General features: G+C 45.7%; 2 protein-coding genes across 2 annotated transcripts; one reads left to right on the top strand and one right to left on the bottom strand.

The window, feature by feature from the left end:
* The first annotated feature begins 713 nt into the window (after positions 1 to 713).
* On the top strand, positions 714 to 3,108 carry LOC122029553 (putative kinase-like protein TMKL1). The gene is made up of 2 exons (XM_042588587.1): positions 714 to 2,179; positions 2,268 to 3,108. Exons 1-2 carry the CDS (start codon positions 802 to 804, stop codon positions 2,906 to 2,908), a joined length of 2,019 nt encoding a protein of 672 aa, XP_042444521.1. The 5' UTR covers positions 714 to 801; the 3' UTR covers positions 2,909 to 3,108.
* A 1,719-nt stretch (positions 3,109 to 4,827) lies between these two features.
* On the bottom strand, positions 4,828 to 14,995 carry LOC122028824 (probable voltage-gated potassium channel subunit beta). Its single transcript, XM_042587754.1, has 4 exons — positions 14,312 to 14,995; positions 6,376 to 6,519; positions 5,800 to 5,964; positions 4,828 to 5,119 (listed from the first exon to the last, which is right to left on the bottom strand). The coding sequence occupies exons 1-4, from the start codon at positions 14,873 to 14,875 to the stop codon at positions 5,006 to 5,008; spliced, it is 987 nt and encodes a 328-aa protein (XP_042443688.1). The 5' UTR covers positions 14,876 to 14,995; the 3' UTR covers positions 4,828 to 5,005.
* Positions 14,996 to 20,164: the final 5,169 nt, after the last annotated feature.

The following is a 20,164-nucleotide window of genomic DNA, read 5'->3' as shown; positions in this document are numbered from 1 at the left end:
TTTAATTTATTTTTCTATAAATAACTACGGAATTGATCGGTAGAATGCTCAAGATCAGCGTATAACGTTTTAGAGAATAGAAGGGGCTGACGAAGTAATTTACTTCCAATTTTCTTTTCTAATCTGATCATTTTTTTTTCTTGCTTGGGCATCCCACCTTGCCAGATTATTGACCCATGTAGCAGACAAGATTTGCATTCTGCTTAGTGTTCCATGATCAGACTGGTGCAGGCAGGAACAAACAGACTCAATTGATCCCTACGGAGTAGCTGTAGTTTGCAACTAGTGATGTCTAAGATCAAAAGAAAAGAAACAAACGTTCATTATGTAACAATCAGGAGTTCTAAGTGGCAGAGTACATTGAAAAACTCAGACTTCGTGAAATAAAGCCATCTATCTGAGTGTGGACAAATAAAAAATACAAAAATAATAATCATCTTTGACAAAGAGAATAATTCATGAATTAGTTTCCATGCTTATGGAGTGTCCAGTTAATTAAGGGCGACATTCACATAATCTAAGACGAACGTTTTACTATAATAATTCAGGAATTAGGGAAAATGTACGCAGTCTGACCATTTTCGTTTGTCAAATTCTACCGCAATTTCCACCCAACTCCTCCCTGCCCAATGAACTGGAAGGGTCCAGAGAGAAAAATGAGGGGACCCCACCCTGTGCCATTCAGCCTCTTGGGTCTCGCCTGAAAAGTGAGCGTAAGAAGGCTTCTCTGAAAAGCTAAAACCACTCTCCTCCTCAAAACCTTCTCTTCCTCGCTGTTCTGCTCTCTGGCCGCCTTCCAAAATGTCTCCTTTCCCTTCAAAAGTTGCTCCTTTTTTCTTGTTTTCTTTGTTCTCCTTCTTCGTCGCCTTCTCTTCCTCGCAGCCCTCCTCGCCGGACGTCCTTCTCCTCCTCAACACCATAAAGCCTGTGCTCCAGGGCTCCGCCGCTAACCCCGAGCTTTCTTCCTGGAACGTCTCGCTCCCTCTCTGCCTATGGCGTGGCCTCCGGTGGTCCTCCGGGGGAGGCGCCGCCGCGCTTCGTTGCGACGATGACTATGACCTCCGCTCCAACCTCTCCCTCTCCTACGACCCCTCACTTCGCCTCCTCTCCATCCACCTTCCCGCCGCCGCCCTCGCCGGGTCTCTCCCTCCGGAGCTGGGCCAGTTCTCGTTCCTCGAGTCGCTCTTCCTCGGCGTCAACTCGCTCACGGGAACCATTCCCCTCGAGCTCGGGAACGCGCCCGTCCTCGCGAACCTCGACCTCTCCGAGAATCTTCTGGACGGCGCGCTACCGCCTTCTATCTGGAACCTCTGCGGTCGACTCGTCTTGCTCCGCCTCCATGGAAACAATCTCTCTGGAGAAGTTCCTGACCCTGCGGATCCAAGCGAGACCTGTGCCAGGCTAAGGGTTCTGGACTTGGGACAAAACCGCTTCCAGGGGCGTTTTCCAGAGTTCATAGGCGGTTTCCATGGGATGGCGGAGCTGGACCTCAGCAACAACCACTTCTCCGGCTCGATCCCAGATTCGATCGGAGGGCTCAGGAACCTGGAAAGCTTGAATCTTTCTCACAACAACTTCACCGGGCCACTTCCGTCGTCCCTCCAGGATTCGCGGTTCACGGCGGAGGCATTCCAGGGAAACGACCCGGAGCTCTGCGGACGGCCACTGGACAGATGCGGGTCGGGTTCCGGCCTTAGTGCCGGAGCTATAGCGGGCATCGTAATTGGTTTGCTGGCCGGGGCGGTGGTCCTTGCGTCGGTGTCCATCGGATGGGTGCAAGGAAGGAATAGGAGAAACAGGGCAAGGCAGGCGGACGAAGAGGAGGAGATCGTCTTCGAGGAAGACGGAAACAGTGAAGACGGGAGGCTGATGCTGTTCCAGGGCGGCGAGCATCTGACGCTCGACGACGTCCTGAACGCCACTGGACAGGTGATGGAGAAGACGAGCTACGGGACGGTGTACAAAGCGAAGCTAGCCGACGGTGGCAACATCACTCTGCGCCTGCTGCGGGAAGGCACCTGCAAGGATCAAGCTGAGTGCTTGCCAGTCGTGCGGCAGCTCGGTCGAGTCCGGCACGAGAACCTGGCGGCGTTGCGAGCGTTCTACCAGGGGAAGCGAGGGGAGAAGCTGCTCATCGGCGATTACCACCCAAATCGAACTCTCCACGACCTTCTTCACGGTAATTAATTAGCCCTTTTCCAAAGGATCGAAGTTGTCATCTTTTTCGATTGCATAGATTAAAATTTTCCAATCTGATGGTCGCGCAGACACCTGGGCAGGGAAACCGGTACTGAACTGGAATCGTCGGCACAAGATCGCCCTGGGAGTGGCCCGGGGGCTGGCGCACCTCCACGCCGGGCTGGAGACGCCGGTGACGCACGGCAACGTTCGGTCGAAGAACGTGCTGGTAGACGAGTTCTACGTGCCGCGGCTGACGGAGTTCGGGATCGACAAGCTGCTGGTGGCTGCGGTGGCGGACGAGATGGTGTCGGCGGCGAAGGAGGACGGGTACAAGGCGCCGGAGCTACAGAGGATGCGGAAGTGTAACGCGAGGACGGACGTATACGCTTTCGGGATACTGCTTCTGGAGATCTTGCTCGGGAAGAAGCCGGGGAAGGGGACTGGGAAGGAGGGGGACGGGGCGGACCTGCCTGCCGTGGTGAAGGCGGCGGTGCTGGAGGAGGCGACGATGGAGGTGTTCGACGTGGAAGTGATGAAGGGGGTGAAGAGCCCGATGGAGGAGGGGCTAGTGCAGACGCTGAAGCTGGCGATGGGGTGCTGCGCGCCAGCGGCGGCGGTGAGGCCGGACATGAGCGAGGTGGTGAAGCAGCTGGAGGAGAACAGACCAAGGAACAGGTCGGCGTTGTACACGCCCACAGACAGAAGCGAGATAGGGACGCCATTTTGACGCCATGAACAGGAGCGAGCTTGTCGATCGACCGGTACCAATCGCAGCGATACAAACTTTCAACTGTGAGCTATGTTTGTCGAAATCCTTGGCCTACGACAGATCATTTGTCGATGAATCAAAGGGACGATCGAACTGTTGGTTCCGACATGGGACGTCATTTGAATGGAAGTTCGATAAGAGTTTGAAGTTTTGTGAAATCGATCAGAACGATTCTCATCGCGGTGTCTTAATTCATCCTAAATTGTAGCCAAAATCCATCGTCAAGGCTTCAAGGGCAATCCTAAATCGATCAGACGAAACGATGCTTACGTAACACTTGCATCATTATACGATAAATAAATAAAAATTAATTGGGAGAATAATTCTACACTGTGAATTGTAGGTCACATGTTAATTCATATTGAAGCACAATCGATAACCTTGTCAGCGTATATAAATGAGAGAATCTCTAGCACGTGTACTGCGGGGATTAGAAACGAATCTAAGCAATGATAAAGAGGAAACGAATCTGTTTTAAAAAAATTATATTAAACATAGGTCTCGACTTCTCGATCTCTTGACTCTGCCTCTCGGGTCGCTCATCAAATTAGCCACTCAACCTCTTGACTCGGCTTCCCTATGCCACTCAACAGTTCAGTCTCCGAAGTACTCGACCCAACTATCTCTCGAGTCGCTCTTCAGCCTCTCAAGTATTCAAGCTGTTCGACAGTCACCGAGTTCTCTGAATCGCCCTTTCCTACTGATCAGTTTCCTAAGTCGTTTAGACTTGCTGACTCGATCTCCCGAGTCATTCATTAGCTTAATCTCCTAACTCCATCTTCTCAACTCGGCCTTCAATCCATCCTTTCCAATTCCACCTTTCTGACTCAGTCTTCCCAATTCGATAGTTCCGCGCCTTCCAAACTAACTCGACCTTTTCAACTGACCAATTTAGTCTTCTGACCCAGGCTTCTCAGTTTTCATGACTTGACATCCCTAAATTTTCAGTGGCTTCAGTCCATTTCACCAGATCAGACAAATTTGATATCCAGTTTTGAGTTGCGAAATGTGAATTCATGACTTCGATCGGATACGCCAAAAGCTTCAAAGTTTTGGAATTCTAGCTAATCGATCAACGACCTAGACTCGATGCGGTGGAGTAGTAAATTGGCCGTCCCCGTGATTGGTAGATGTAGAAGAGGAGTCAAATCAAGGCTGCGCCACCTTTGAAATTTGGAATATTCTGCGAACTTCCATCTGTCCATGTGGGGCCAGCGTCCGCGGAAATTGAATGCCTCGTTGGTTGTTGAGTCAAAGTGGATCGCCTTGAAAATGAACCGTCCGTGTTTGAAATGTTAGAAAAAGACGCTGCCTCATTAATTAATTAATTCGGTCACTTGCCGGACACACACAGGCACAGGCACTGGAGTGGTCAAATATCGATTGCGAAAGGTCGATTGATCGTTGGGGCGTCGCCAACAACCGTTTTCAAATCGATGGACCTTCGTAGGTACGCCAAGACCACATGTTTGATTAGCGTAAAACCTGACTGACTGTTTATTTTTTATTAGCGTAATTCTCTAAATAAAGAACATATGTGAAATACTCAACATCCTCTTGAACTTTAGGCATAGATCTAGATTTGCAATTCCAAGATCGATGCCCTGGCAAATGCTCCATTATAATCCTAGTTAAATTACACTCTCATACAAAGCAGAAAGGGTTTCGTTAAAGGGACTGTAATCAATGTTTGCCCTATAAAATGCTGTATTGCATTTAGATCATCTCCTATGGGTAAAATGTACAACCTCCTATTGCAATGCATCTAATTAATGAGCTTGTCTTGCATAATGGTCTGAATCAGGTACCAGTTCACACAATATTGGCTGGAGTAGGCAAACAATCATATGTTTTTTAGTGATCACATACCAGAATCATCAAAGTCAAAGTTTCGAAGCCTCAAAGATCTGCATTAAACTCATATCTGTAACCAACATCAAGCGAAGAAGGTCCGAGACCAGAAAAAAAAGACCATACGAGTTTAGAGGACAATGCATGAATACAGAATAACTAATTGCATTTCCAGAGTCCAGTGCCTCAATTGGAGAGCAGGAATCAACGGTATGATTCTTGACGCTTAGGTTTGCTTTGAACCACTGCCTCAATTTTCTCAAGGACGTCAGGTGTCAGCAAGGGAAGAACCTCTAGAGCCTTTAGGTTCTCTAATATCTGAATCAAGACATCACAATTTTGTGATTAGAATCAAAAAAACAAATGTACAAAGTCGCTTCTTACCAAACTGGACATCCAGAGAAACTAAGTGCACATATCATTTTGCTACAGGTAAGTGAAACAATGTCGGGCTTCACCAAAAATAAGATTAATGACTCTGAGAGTCTACTACCAACGGTCTTAAAATAGTTGCAAGAATTGGAAAGACAGACTTATCTTGAGGGCAAATGGAGCATAAGAAAATGTCATTAATCCCTGCTTGAGAATTGTCATTAATCCCAGCTGAGACAAATTTGAGTGCAAACAACAGAGGAAAACTAGTCCATACTCTATTTGCCATCTCAATCATCTCGAGGATTTGGTTAAGTTTGTCCCGTTGGAAATTCAGTCATATGTCGAGATGAATCTGACACACACAGATATTATGCTAAAATGACTTCTTTTCACTAGGCTTGTGTATCCGCTTTCTGACTTCTTTAATCCTTACATAATATGTTTTTCAACAAGTCTTTCCAAATTAGTTAGATAATCAACAATTAATAATCAACTTTTTTTTTAAAAAAAAAAAAAAAGAGATTACCTGCTAGAAAGGCTCGAGATTAAATGAAAAACAACAGGACTTGTCTCTCATAAATCAAATATTAATGTCATATGCTAGAGAAGACAAGCAAAAATACCTGGCTCTCCTTGGTAGCCCCTGTGATTACTGTGGAAACATTTGGATTTGCTGCACACCAAGCAATTGCAAGCTGAGATAAAGGAACCCCTAGTTCCTCAGCAATTGGTCTCAACCCATTAACCTTTCTTAGTATGTCATCAGCTAGTGATCTGCTTGCAAGATTCTATAGGGTGCAGAATAGGCATTAGATTCCAAATGACCAAAGTAGTAAAAGGAGAAAATATGAAAGAAAATGATTTAACTTTTTAGCATAGGTTGCACAAATATTGTCATAAGAAAAATCCCCTGTTGCTTTGTACCACCCCCATACGCTACAAAACTTATCAGAATTAATACAAAACAGTCTTCTCTAAGGCGTTCATTGATAGCCCTTTCCCAGAATTATATAAAGACCATATAATTTAAAGGAAAAAAGAAGCAATTTCATGATCATGTCATGGGTACCTACCATTAGGAGAGTACAACAAATTAGAGACAGCAACCTTAAAGTATTCTAAACTTGCCTATATTGATCATGTTAACCAAAAATGCAAGCATAGTTATGCTATGAGTAAATTAGCATACTCCAAGTCACCTTGTAATTGTCAAGAGCAAATCGGCTATCTTGAGGTATGTTTCCTTTACTATATTTCCCAGTCAGCACTCCTGATGCTAATGGACTCCATGTGGTGAGACCCAGGCCATATGTGCTGTACAAAGGAAGGTATTCTACTTCAACCTGTAACAGATATTAAGCACAGGTTTCCACCTATTAAATATAGAAAATAGTAACAACATTTGATCTAAAACATCTTAGAAAGATTGTTGCTTGGTTGTACATAAGGACTTCAGTCAATTAGAAGGTTTCCTATTTTGAGTGTCATTCATTACCATCATTAATCTTGTAAACAAAAACCCTAAGACTAATTCTCTCCTGTTTTCAGGCTTGTAAATATCATGTTTCTTTTGAATTAAAAGTATGTTCTATTTTCTTCCATGTTTATCTTTGTCACATAGATTACTCTTCTTGGTATACAGTTCACTGAGCTTTCTTTGCCTTTTGAAAATAGTCAAATGCTACAACCGATAAGAATTCATTTATTTTATCTTATTTTATTTAACTACCAGGCTAGAATAGAACCAAGAATCTTCAGAGTTGTAAACAACTTAAACTGTTGCCCACTACTAAATAAAATCATGCCATCAATCATCAGTACAAAGTCAGGAAAAGAATCAATACCAGGAAAATAAAACACACACACCAGAATATACTTTAGATAAAACTAATCTTATATTTTGACATAAAACAGATAAAACCAATTAGGAAATATAACATCTCTGTTAGTGTCTGAGATCATTGTCGGGTGGAAGAGCAATTATCGTGGAAAAGGTTGAATGTTCTCCACAAAGTTCCTACAAACGCTCAACAAGAGGTTAGAATGGGCGTCGAACTCGGCGTGACCACTCCAATGCTCAAGTTAGCACAAGGGATGGGATAAGAGAAAAGTTGTAGAGGAGAAGAGTTAGAATATCTATTGTGTAGGTAGCTGCACTCGCGGGAGCTGGCGACTCTTTAAAGGGTTGTGAGCGTGCATGTCTTTTCGGGATGTGTGCTTCCGTTCACATGTTCTGAAATATATGCTTCAGTTACACACGTTCTCTGGGATGTGCGCTTCTGTTTTTCCACATCTTCCGGGAATGAAGCAGTTATGTAGCTTCATTATCCACATGCCTCCCAAGTTTCCAATAGGCCACATAGGGTGTGATCCTGAGCTGGGGACGGATGAGGGGTGAGGTCAAGTCGGAGTGAGTCGGGTGACACCATGCTAGGGGAGCCCAGGGTGACTTAGCTAAAGTCGTCAGGTGGTCCAAATCGGAGGAGTCGGATGGACCAACCCTTAGGAGTTGGACGAACTAAGTCAGAGGAGTTTGATGGACAGATCCCAAGGAGTCAGATGGACCGATCCCAAGGAGTCAAATGAATCGAGTCAGAGGAGTCTGAAAGGATTGATCCCGAGGTGTCGGACAGACCGAGTCAGAGGAGTCTAATGGACCAAGTCGGAGCAGTCAGATGGACCAAGTTAGAGGAGTTTGGTGGACCACTTTGACCTCCACCTCTTCTAGACTTTTGACCAGTTGACTTGACTTTTGACCTTGCCACATGTAGGCTCCCCTATCCGCCACATCAATCTTTTTGGGATGTGCATTTCTGTTCACCACATGTTCTGAAATGTATTCAGTTACACATGTTCTCCGGGATGTGCACTTCCATTTTTCCACGTCTTCCGGGAAAAACGGCCTAGGAATGAAGTGGTCATGTCACTTAGGGATGCAAACGAACCGAATCGAACCTAATATGTAGGAAAATCTAAGGCTCAAATTCGGCTCGAAATAGGTATATTTGAGTTCGAGCTCGATTCGAAGCTCGAAAAATTCAAAATTTTTTGTTCGAGTTCGGCTCGAAAGATTCGAACATGTTCGTGAACTATTCAAATTATTGTTCGAAAATAGGTACTTGAAAGGCTCGAAATTTATTTATTTAATATATATTTAACTTATATTAATAAAATATTAAGGCTCGCGAGCGGCTCGCGAGCTATCAAACAATATAATTTAGGCTCGAGTTCGGATCGAAAAAAAATTCGAACATGTTTGAGTTCGGCTTGAATTCGATAAATTCGAATACGAATCAAATATTTTTCGAGCCGGCTTGAAAAGCTCGCGAGCCGGCTCAATTCGTTTGCACCCCTAATGCCACTTCATTATCCACATGCCTCTCACATTTCCGATGGGCCACGTAGGTATGAGCCTGAGCCGTGGACGAATGAGGAGGTGAGGTCAAGTAGGAGATGATTTAAGGGAGTTGGGTGACATGTTGAGGGAGCCCAGGGTGAATTAGCTAAAGGTGGTCCAAATCAGAAGAGTCAGATGGATTGACCTGAAGAGTTGGACGGACTGAGTCAGAGGAGCCTGATGGAGCAATCCCCAGGAGTTGGATGGGCCAATCTCGAAGAGTCAGACAGACCAATCCTGAGGAGTCTGACAGATTGATCTCGAGGAGTTAGATGGACCGAGTCAAAGGACTCTAATGGACCAAGTCGTAGGAGTCGGATGAACCAAGTCAGAGGAGCCGGATGGACCAAGTCGGAGGAGTTTGGTGGATCGCTTGACCTCTACCTCTGCTTGAGTTTTGACCAATCGACTTGACTTCTGACCTTGCCATATGTAGGCTCCCCTATCCGCCACATCAATCTCATAGAGTAACTAAACTAGCATGATGTCTTTTATGATGAGCTCTTATCGTCTCAACTAGTGAACATAAGTTCAGCATCATCAACACTTTTTAAAATAAGATTTTAGCATTTCAGCTTAAGTTTGTTACAGATCTTATCGGCGTTAAACTGTCAACATCATCTGGAGTCACATTATGTCCAGTCATTTAATACTAAAATAATATTTTATGGTTGCCATCAAAGGAAATATGCTGAAGATCCTAACTAACTATGAATGTGGTAACCCTGCAGTCCTTCACTCTGCAAACTAAGTTGGGGAAATTGATTGATGAAATACTAATTCTGAAAATGAGTACAACAACAATAACAACAACCAAGCCTTTTCTCACTAGGTGGGGTCGGCTGTATGAATCCTTTTATGCCATTGAGCTCTATCTCCTATTATATCATCATCTATATTTAAATAAATTTTATCTTATTTTATTGTTGCTAACCAAGTCTTTTTTGGTCTTCCTCTTCCTCGTTTGATATGCATGTTTATCATAGTTTCACATCGCCTAATTAGAGCATTTATTGGTCATCTAAGTACATGTCTGTACCATCTTAAACGTGTCCTCGGAGTTTTTCCTCAATAGATGCAACTCCGACTTTCTCTCTAATGCTCTCATTTGTTATTTTGTCCATCCTCGTATGTCCACACATCCACCTTAATATCCTCATCTCTGCAACTCTCATCTTTTGCTCATGTGCTCGAGTCATAGTCCAACATTCAACTCCATATAACATAGCAGGTCTAACTGCGGTTTTATAGAACTTACCTTTAAGTTTAAGAGATACTTTACGGTCACATAAAACACTCGACGCTCCCCTCCATTTCACCCATCCTACTTGTATTCTATACAGTGTATTCAATAGCGGCGAATAGCGCGCTACATAGCGCGCTATCGCGCGCTACGACCAGCGAACGCTGCAGAGCGTTCGCTGAATCGCGATTGTCCCGAATAGCCCACGCTATTCGGGACAAAAGCGTCGATAGCGCACATAGCGTGCGCTATCATGCCCTAGCGCCCCATAGCGGGCAGTCGAATCGTGACTGTGGCAAAGGCGAAGGTAGGGCAGACTGCAGAGGCGACAGGCGGCGATCGGCGAGCAGCGAGCGGCGAGCGGTGACTTGTGAGTGGTGGCGAGGGACAGCGATTGGAGGTAAGCTTTTCTCCTTCCTTTCGTTTTCTTCGTTTAGGTTTTCCTTCTCGTTTTTTTTCTTGAACGAGCAAAAATGATTTCGCGATTTCCAGAACTCGGGCATCTGGATCGATCCAGCGATCGATCCAGGGTCGAACAGAAAGGATCTGGATCGATCCAGCGACCGATCCGGATCCTTTCTGTTCGAAATCTGGATCCAGCGACCGATCCAGATCCTTTCTGTTCGAACAGAAAGGATCTGGATCGGTCGCTGGATCGATCCAGATCCTTTCTGTTCGACCCTGGATCGATCGCTGGATCGATCCAATTCCTTGGATCGATGCAATGATCGATCCCCTGGATTGATTTTTTTTTTTTTTGCTGATTTGTTTCTAATTAATTAATTATTTATTCTGATTTTTTTCTTTTGTTTTTCTAGGATTTTGATTGTCTAGTTAGAATTTGCAATGTCTACGAATTTATCAAAAAAAGATAAAAAGATATTGATTGGAAGTATTGTTATCAAAATGAAGGGGAAAAAGCTGTTCGGTGCAAATTTTGTCATCATATATCGAATGGAGGGATTACTCGCTTGAAGGAACATTTAGCTCAAACTCATAAAGGGGTTGCACCTTGTGTTAGTGTTCCGGATGATATTAAGAAAGAAATTAGAGAATCACTTGACAAAATTAGAGCATCTAAAAGTAACAAACTGAATTGTTATGAGAGATCGGTGAAGGTCCCCAAAGTATGAGTACGCAATCATCAAAAGTTGGAAGTGTAGGGGGAAATTCAATTGGATGTTCTGGTAGTGGTGAATCAAAAGGTAAAGGTACTCTTCATGGGTTTGTTAGTTCCGAACCTCGACAAACAACTCTAAATTCGACATACAAAAAAGATTTGCTGGTTGATGTGAAGCGTAGAATTGGTCGTTTTATTTACTCTGCCGCACTTCCGTTTAATGTTGTGAATGATCCTTATTGGCTGCCTATGGTTGAGGGCATTGCGGAATATGGAAGAGGGTTCAAGCCTCCTTCAATGCATGAGTTAAGAACTTGGATACTTAAAGCTGAGGTTGATGGCATCAACCTAATATATGAGGAGCATAAAAAGGCATGGAAAAAATATGGATGCACTATTATATCCGATGGTTGGACGGATGGAAAGAATAGAAGTTTGATCAATTTTTTAGTAAATAGTCCCGCCGGCACTTTCTTTTTGAAATCTATTGATGCATCAGATTCTATTAAAAATGGGGAATTGATCTTTAAATATCTTAATGATGTTGTTGATGAGGTGGGAGAGGAAAATGTAATTCAAATTGTCACGGATAATGCTTCGAATTGCATTAAGGCGGGGAAAAAATTATGGAGACTAGACATAGAATTTGGTGGACACCTTGTGCGGCGCATTGCATTGATCTAATGTTGGAGGATATTGCAAAGTTGAAGATTTTTTCTGACACAATTGAGCATGCTAAGATGGTTGTGAAGTTCCTTTATGGTCATGGGACTATACTTTCTTTGATGAGAAAGTATACAAACGGTAAAGAAATTCTCCGTCCCGCTGTTACTCGCTTTGCTACTTCATTTCTCACTCTTCAGAGTATGTATAAGGTTAAAAGGCCACTTGAACAAATGTTTGCTTCCGAAGATTGGGTTAGTTCACCACTATCTCAAACAACTCAGGGGAAGGTCGTGAAGAGAATTGTTATTAATGATCCCAACTTTTGGCCACATGTTGCATTTTGTGTTAAGAGTGTTGTTCCTCTTGTAAGTGTGTTAAGGGAAGTTGATTCGGAGGAGAGATCGGCCATGGGATATATTTATGAACTTATGGATAAGGCAAAAGAGACAATAAAATTTAATTGTGGGAGAGTTGACAGAAAATACAAACCCATTTGGAAAAAAATTGATTCACGATGGACTCCACAACTTCATCATCCTCTACACGCGGCCGGGTACTATTTGAATCCACAATTGCGTTATGAAGAAAGATTTTCTTATTGTGATGAAGTTAGAGATGGATTGTATACTTGCATGGATAGGATGTTGTCTTCAATGATCGTCTTAAAGCGGACATCCAATTGGACTTATATGATAAAGTCAAGGAGAATTTGGAACTCCAATAGCAAAACGAACAAGAATGTTGCGAACTCCGGGTAAAATTTTCTTCTTGTAACCGTTCTTGTAAAATTATACTAGCATTCATATTTTAAAATTATATACATTCTTGTAATTTTTTTTAATGTTATTACTTATTAGTCTCGTGGTGGGAACGTTTTGGAAGTAAGACACCCGAGCTTACTACATTTGCAATTCGAGTGCTTGGTCTCACTTGTAGTGCTTCGGGATGTGAAAGAAATTGGAGCACTTTTGAATCGGTGAGTATTCTAAGTTTCTAACTCTACTTGAATTTTAATTGTTTTATAATTTTCATATCATTGTTTATTTTTATATATATATGTTTTCTTTTTTGTAATATTAGATTCATACAAAAAAGAGAAATAGGCTTGAACATGCAAAGTTGAATGCGTTGGTGTTTGTGAAATATAACTTCAAGCTTAGGGAGAGAAGTATTAGGAGGAGAGACAAGATTGATCCCATTGTAGTTGATGAAATTAATTCAGATGAATGGATAACTGAGAAAGAAGGTCCAGTTCTCCCCGTAACTACTAAATGGCTTGAAGATGATGAATTATTTGAAAGTGATCCTATTTTGAGTGTGCCATCTGCTACCTTTGAAAGTCTTTTTGACTCAGATAAGCGAGTCGAAGATGTTGAGGATATAGTTGAAGTTCCTCCTACGAATTCAAAAAAAAGAGTTGCTGAAAATTCAAGTAAGCACTAAGCATATGTAAATTGTTTATTTATATCTACTTCATCTATAATTGATTCTTAAATGTTGTATCTCTTATATAATAGGTGGAAGCAAAGACAAACAAGCAAGGTTGAGTCTTGTTGATGTGGAAGATAATCATCTTGATGCTGAAAATTATGGAGTAATTCCAACTTTTGATAGTGGAAATTTTCCAACCATAGACACTATTGATGATGATAGTGATATAGAGTTGGATGATACTGATTATTTTTAAGTTATGTTGTTTTAATTATAAGACTTTTTAAATTGTTGGTATGGGATATTTTGACATGTAATGAATTATTATGATTAATTTTAGATTATGTTATTTTTATTTTACTTATATAAGTATATTTTATTTTTTAAAATTTAAACATTGACGTGCACGAAAAGCTTGCGCTATACGCTACGCTATTTACGCTACGCAATGACAAGACAAAAACGCTATGAACCAACGCTACGCGATTTAAAACACTGATTCTATATAAGACATCTCTCTCAATCCCTCCATCGTTTTGAAAAAATGATCCTAAATATTTAAATCTCTCGGTTTCGGGCAACTCGTTCTCTCCTATCTTAACAATTGTTTCATTACTTCTAATATTGTTAACCTTAAATTCCATATATTCTGTCTTTAATCTACTAAGCTTAAAACTTTTTCCTTCTAGTATTTCCCTCCAATATTCTAGTTTAGCATTTACTCCTTCACGTATTTCATCTACCAAAATAATATCATCTGCAAACAACATGCACCACTGTACTGTGTCTTGAAAATGCACAGTGAATTCGCTCATAATTAATGTAAAGAAGAAAAACCCTTCCCTTGTAGAATTAACATTTAGGATGAACTACAACATTACAAATTACAAAAAATTAAATAGTTTGCTTGGCGATGCACACTTGTAAACAGGGAATTGGTGGATATGAAACTCTTTTTTCAATTGAATGCTTAATATTTCAGCAATTCATCACAAAAACAACTCGAGTTTTTTTTTTCATGCAAGGCACTGATAATTAAATTAAATTAAATCAGGGATGACTGAAAACAGCCAGCATCAGCAAATTTCACCTACATGAAGACGTTGGGACTGCGACATACTCAAATAGGGCAAAAGAAACCAAGAGATCATGATTACTATTATACTAAAAATAAATCTTTTCAGGCAATGGGAAAGTCAAGTGGCAAATCAAGCAGGTTCATTAGTATGAAATCTCTCGAAACCAACAGATATTAGATCAGATGACGGAATGCATAACCTTGTGGCGGGTGAGAAGGTTGTACTCTGGCTGCTCGACGATGGGGCCGATGAGGTCGAGTCGTTGCGCGGCGGCCCATGCCTCGGTGATCTGCTGAGCGGTCCACTCGGACGTTCCCCAGTAGAATGCCCACCCCTTGTCGATGATGCGGTTCATGGCGCGGACAGTCTCCTCGATGGGTGTGGCGGCGTCAGGGCGGTGGCAGAGGAGGACGTCGACGTAGTCCATGTCGAGGCGGCGAAGGGAGGCGTGGGTGCCCTCGACGAGGTGCTTGCTCGAGAGGCCCTTGTCATTGGGACCGGAGCCACCCCAGAAGAGCTTGGTGGAGATGACGAGATCGGAGCGGCGCCAGCCGAGCTCTCGGATCGCCTGGCCCATGATCTCCTCGGCGCGGCCATTGCCGTACACTTCGGCGCTGTCGAAGAAGTTGACGCCGTGGTCGCGGCAGCACTGGAGCAGGGCCTTGGCCTCCTTGACGTCGAGCTGGTTGCCGAAGGTGACCCACGACCCGTACGAGAGCTGGCTCACCTTGAGACCCGATCGCCCCAGGTTATTGTACTGCATCTTGCCGCCCCTCCGAAGAGAAAACCTGATCTCGCTCTCTCTCTCTCTCTCTCTCGGCGTCGCCCGCTGCCCACTGGAAAAGAGGCACGGATAGAGCGTTGCGATTCACTTAGATTCTCGAACTAGCTTCGTTTGACTCGAAGTCGAACTTTACTTTTCCCGATTAATAAAATATGTAAATAATTGAATATTTTAAATATTATTATTATTTTTTTATGTTTTTCCCTATTTTTCAAAAAAAAAATAATTCAATAACAAATTTGGTCTAAAGGTCACCTAGGCCCGCGTTGGGACGGGCCCCAGAGGGGTTATAATTCAATCCTATCTTTCTTTACCAATGCTGTAAGGGTACCATGTGTAGTGGTAGTGTATTATTTTTTTATTATTTTTTTTTTAAATTCCGATTATATTTATAATATTTTATATTTAGAATTTAGACATTTAATTATAATATAAAGTGATCCGGCAGTAAGGACGGGGACCCCCTTTGAGGGAAGTCAACGCCACGTAGAGGTCAAAGGTCACACCGGCCGAACGGGGACTAAGCGGAAGCAAAGACAACCCGACGGGGAGTCGGGTCTCCGACGCTCATGGTGAACAGGGTCGCCGGGCCGAGCGAGTAGCCCGCTCGGCCGAGGCATAAAGCAGTAATGCTGTGAACAGTTTCATCCAAACACACGACCTGGAATCTCCCAGCCGGATCAGTACCTATGTCCGGTCGGACGTGATGGGACTGCCGAGCGGCCGGACGCTCGGCGCGGGAGCAGAAGGGACAAAAGGACAAGGGAAACATCCTCTGACAACAGGCATGTCCCACGACCAAGTCATACGCTGAACCTTACGACAGAAGGTTCTGCCGTCTCATCAGAGAGGTGCTCAGACTGTAGCGGTATGGTGTCAGGCAAGCTCCTCCGACAAGCCCATACTGAGGTATGGTAAGGGGACACGTATTCACTTCGGTATGTGTGCACAAGCCTCTTCACAACTCTATATAAGGGTCCTCACACTTCGCCGGAGATACGCAATCACGCAGTCTCTGATATTCGAAGTCACTTCATAGTTTCCTCTTGCCTGACTTGAGCGTCGGAGGGTCGTCGCCGGGAACCCCTTCCCGGCCTGACTTCCTTGCAGGTTCGCCGGAGATCCCTACGACCGGCCGGAGACCCACGTCATCAGTTCAGAGAGCGCCACGTGCCCAGCGTCCGTTGATTCAGCGTTCGGACAGGATCAAATTGGCGCCGTCTGTGGGAACACACCTGCATCCGAGCGGAAGCAATGGACGAAGCTGGACGACCGCACACGGTGATGCTCTCCACGGAGGAGCTCGACGCTCTGATCGAGGCAAGAGCAACTAAGCTTGTGGAACAACAAAAACAGAAGGCGCAAGCCGAGCGGATCGAGCAACAAGCGACGTCCACGTCGGGAGGCCGAGCGGAAGCACCACTGGCCACGGTTCCATTTCATCGGGCCCTATTTTGTACGCCTCCTGAAGCCGCAACAGTTAACCGTGATCGAGGATCTTCGTCCGACGAGGCGCCCCTGCGAGACAACAGAAAAGGTAAGGCCCCCCGAACAGACGCCTTACCCGAGCGCAAATCATCTACAGCCTTACCGGGCGGGGTGAAAGGTGCGCCAATGTAATATATATTGTATATTTTCCGTTCGATTGTACATTTGAAATACAAGAGTAAAAAATCGAAAAATTAGCGCAAGGCATCGTCAGCCGAACCGGAAGACCGTCGAGCTCCGACGTTAAAAATCGAGAGTCGCACCGGCGAGTATAAACCCTCCGGCCGGAAGACCGTCAAGCTCCGACGTTAAATATCGAGAGTCGCGCCGGCGACTATAAACCCTCCGCCCGGAAGACCGTCGAGCTCCGACGTTAAAAATCGAGAGTCGCGCCAGCGATTATAAACCCTACGGTCGGAAGATCGTCGAGCTCCAACGTTAAATATTGAGAGTCGCGCCGGCGACTATAAACGCTCCGGCCGGAAGACCGTCGAGCTCCGACGTTAAAATCGAGCGCGGCGACTATAAACCCTCCGGGAAGACCGTCGAGCTCAGACATTAAATATCGAGAGTCCGGCGACTATAAACCCTCCGGCGGAAGACCGTCGAGCTCGACGAGTCGGCGTGTATAAACCCTCCGACCGGAAGACCGTCGAGCTCGACGTTAAAAGTCGAGTCGGCGACTATAAACCCTCCGTGGGAAGACCGTCGAGCTCGACGTTAAAATTGAGTCGCGGCGGCGACTATAAACCCTCGGTCGGAGACTCCTCGACGTTAAAAATCGAGTCGAGTCGGCGACTATAAACCCTCCGGAAGACCGTCGAGCTCAGGCGTTAAAATCAAGAGTCGCGCGGTATAAACCCTCGGTCGGAGACCGTCGAGCTCGACATTAAAAATCGAGAGTGGCCGACTATAATCCGGTGGGAAGACCGCCGAGCTCAGGCGTTAAAGAGTCGCACCGGCGACTATAAACCCTCGGCCGGAAGACCGTCGAGCTCAGACGTTAAAATCGAGCGCGGCGACTATAAACCCTCCGGCCGGAAGACCGTCGAGCTCGACGTTAAAATCGAGAGTCGCGGCGGCGACTATAAACCCTCGGTCAGAGACTCAGAGCCCGATTAAAATCGAGTGGCGACTATAAACCCCTAAGTCGAGAAAAATCGAGAGTCGAGTCGGCGACTATAAACCCTCCGTCGGAAGACCGTGAGCTCGATGTTAAATATCGAGTCGTGCCGACACTATAAACCCTCCGGCCGGAACGACAGACGCTTTAAAATCGAGAGTCGTGCGGCGACTATAAACCCTCGTCGAAGACCGTCGAGCTCAGATGTTAAATATCGAGTCGGCGTGACTATAAATCCTCCGTGGGAGACCGTCGAGCTCAGACGTTAAAATCGAGAGTCGGGCTATAAACTCTCCTGGGAAGACCGTCGAGCTCCGACGTTAAAAATCGAGAGTCGCGCTGGTGACTATAAACCCTCCGGCCGGAAGACCGTCGAGATCCGACGTTAAAAATTGAGAGTCGCGCCGGCGACTATAAACCCTCCGGCCGGAAGATCGTCGAGCTCCGACGTTAAAAATCGAGAGTCGCGCCGGCGACTATAAACCCTCCGGCTGGAAGACCGTCGAACTCCGACGTTAAAAATTGAGTCGTGCCGGCGACTATAAACCCTCCGGTCAGAAGAAGACAATAAAGAAGTCCATGAGTCGTTTGGCTGATCGGCCAAGTAGCCAAAAGTACTTCATGAACGTCTAGCGAAAAGTCCATTTGCGAAACAGGATATATTCATCCGAGCGGACTAGCTATGCAAAATACTTCGTAAAAAATCCCTTTCGAACACAAGAGAAGTGGGATGAGAGGCGAATAACGGAGAAATACGGGAACATGAGCAATGGTAGTCGATGAGCCGAGCGGACAGCACGCGTATTGATTAGCAAAAGAAAAGGCAAGCGAAAGGATTGCATATCATTAGAGAAATTAAGGCCGAGCGCCCTAATTACAAAAATGGATAAGTTTTTGGCCGAGCGGCCGAGTTACATAAAATTTTCTATTCAAGGAAATCATAAATGTCCTGGGGGATGGTGCCGAGGAGCGCCGCTTGGTCTTGGGTCGGGATGAGGACGGAGTAGGTAAGATGACCCTTGGACTTCAAATAAGTCGTGGTGGCAGTCATAGCAAGCTCGAAGGCAGTGTACATCCGTTCGCAGACTTTCTCCTAGAATACGTCCGAACGGATGTAATTCAGCCTCAGGGCTGCGACTCGGCCGGGCTCCGCCTCTTGATACTCTTTAAAGGCCGCTTGGGAGGCTGCGAGGGACTCCTGCAAAGTCTTCAATTCATCTTTATATTTAAGCACCTCAGCCGAGCGGCTCGCCTTCTCGCCGTCTAGCTGCTCCATCAGCTCTTTGACCCGTTGCTCCAGGCCCCGAGCTTCGACATTTTTCTTCTCCAGATCGGAGATAGCCGTTTTCTTCCGCTCGGTTGCCAGGCTTATCTTTCGGTCCAATGATTTGACCTGACGATCAAGTTCGCCTAGAGTATAAGCCTGGTCGGCCGTCTTCTTCCGTTCGACCTCCAACAGGTCTTGGGTCTTTTTGAGCTCCCTCTGCAGCTCGGCGTATGATGGACCCTGAGAGGGTGCGTCGCCCGAGCTCCTTAACCATTTTAGCTCCTCATCCACCATCGCCAAACGGTTGGAGACGACGATCTCCTCCACCCATCGCTGTCAATAAATAAGATCATTAATAGCCGATCGGAAGAAGCGTATATAAGACTTGAAGAAAACAAACTTACCCCCGTGGCCTGCTGCATGTGGTTGTTGGCCAGATTGCTGAGCGGAATCATCGCCACGCGCGCCCGAGCGTCGGCCCACATCTCGGCTAGGGGCCCCTACATCGTGATCATGTGCTCGGGCGCGGTTGGCCGATCGGACTCCGACATCAGCTCTTCAGTGGGGAGATGCAACGAGACCCGGATGGTACGGTGCCGACCGGGAGTCGTCTGGGCCGAAGTCGGGGAAGGATCGGAGGCCGATGCAGACATCTGGGACAAAATGGCCGAGCTTTCGACTCGGCGTGGAGCGGGCGGAAGGACGCTAATTGGAACGACCTCGAGGGGGTTCGCGGACGCGTCCAATTGGGACGGGGTCCAATCGGACGAGATGGCCTCCACCGCTGGGGCTTTGCCGCGGGAATCAGCGGTGGTCCGTTCGGCCGACTGGACCGCGGAAGTAGCCGAGGGAAGAGGTGTCTCCACTCGGCGTCTCTTTTGCCTGAGCGTGCGCTCTTCCTCTTGAGCAGAACCTTCCTCCCGGACGGAATGCTCTCGGCTAGCAGTTGCGCCAGCCGCTGGTTTCGGGAGAGAAGCCTGAGCGGCCGACTCCCCCGCATTGGTGTCGCTCTCTCCTTCGTGTGAGCCGACCGGCTCAATGCCGAGCGCCTCCATCTCTTTGGCAGCTGCGGCCTCGAGCGCCGCCGCTTTCCTCTTCAAAATTCCAGCCATCACCGACTCCATGACAATGTTCGCTGCAAAGGAAAAAGGAGAAAATCAGTTAGCAATCAAGGCAAATGTACAAGTAAGATTCTTACCGAAGCCGCTCGGAAGGGGGGTCCTGATCGGACTCAAGCCCAATATATACATCACCCCTTCAGGCAGAAACTTAGTGATGTCAAACTTCAGACCAGCTAGCATGTTGGCGGCGTGAAGGTAGTCCGGTCGGGTCTTGAACCTTTTGAGCTCTGGGGAAATTGACGGTCCGACCTGCCACTGGGTTCAGAAGG

The sequence above is a fragment of the Zingiber officinale genome, chromosome 10B (assembly GCF_018446385.1).
Source record: "Zingiber officinale cultivar Zhangliang chromosome 10B, Zo_v1.1, whole genome shotgun sequence".
NCBI classification, from domain to species: Eukaryota; Viridiplantae; Streptophyta; class Magnoliopsida; order Zingiberales; family Zingiberaceae; genus Zingiber; species Zingiber officinale.
The sequence above is the reverse complement of the archived record's forward strand: the minus strand, read 5'-3'. Positions and strand labels throughout refer to the sequence as shown.

Excerpts from the sequence above, each read along its gene's own strand:
- LOC122029553 (XM_042588587.1), top strand. The coding sequence starts at position 802 with ATGTCTCCTTTCCCTTCAAAAGTTGCTCCTTTTTTCTTGTTTTCTTTG. Across the intron at positions 2,180-2,267 it reads TCTCCACGACCTTCTTCACG|ACACCTGGGCAGGGAAACCG; the intron begins GTAATTAATTAG and ends ATGGTCGCGCAG.
- LOC122028824 (XM_042587754.1), bottom strand. The coding sequence starts at position 14,875 with ATGCAGTACAATAACCTGGGGCGATCGGGTCTCAAGGTGAGCCAGCTC. Across the intron at positions 5,965-6,375 it reads TTGCTCTTGACAATTACAAG|AATCTTGCAAGCAGATCACT; the intron begins GTGACTTGGAGT and ends TGCACCCTATAG. Across the intron at positions 5,120-5,799 it reads GGGCTACCAAGGAGAGCCAG|ATATTAGAGAACCTAAAGGC; the intron begins GTATTTTTGCTT and ends GTCTTGATTCAG.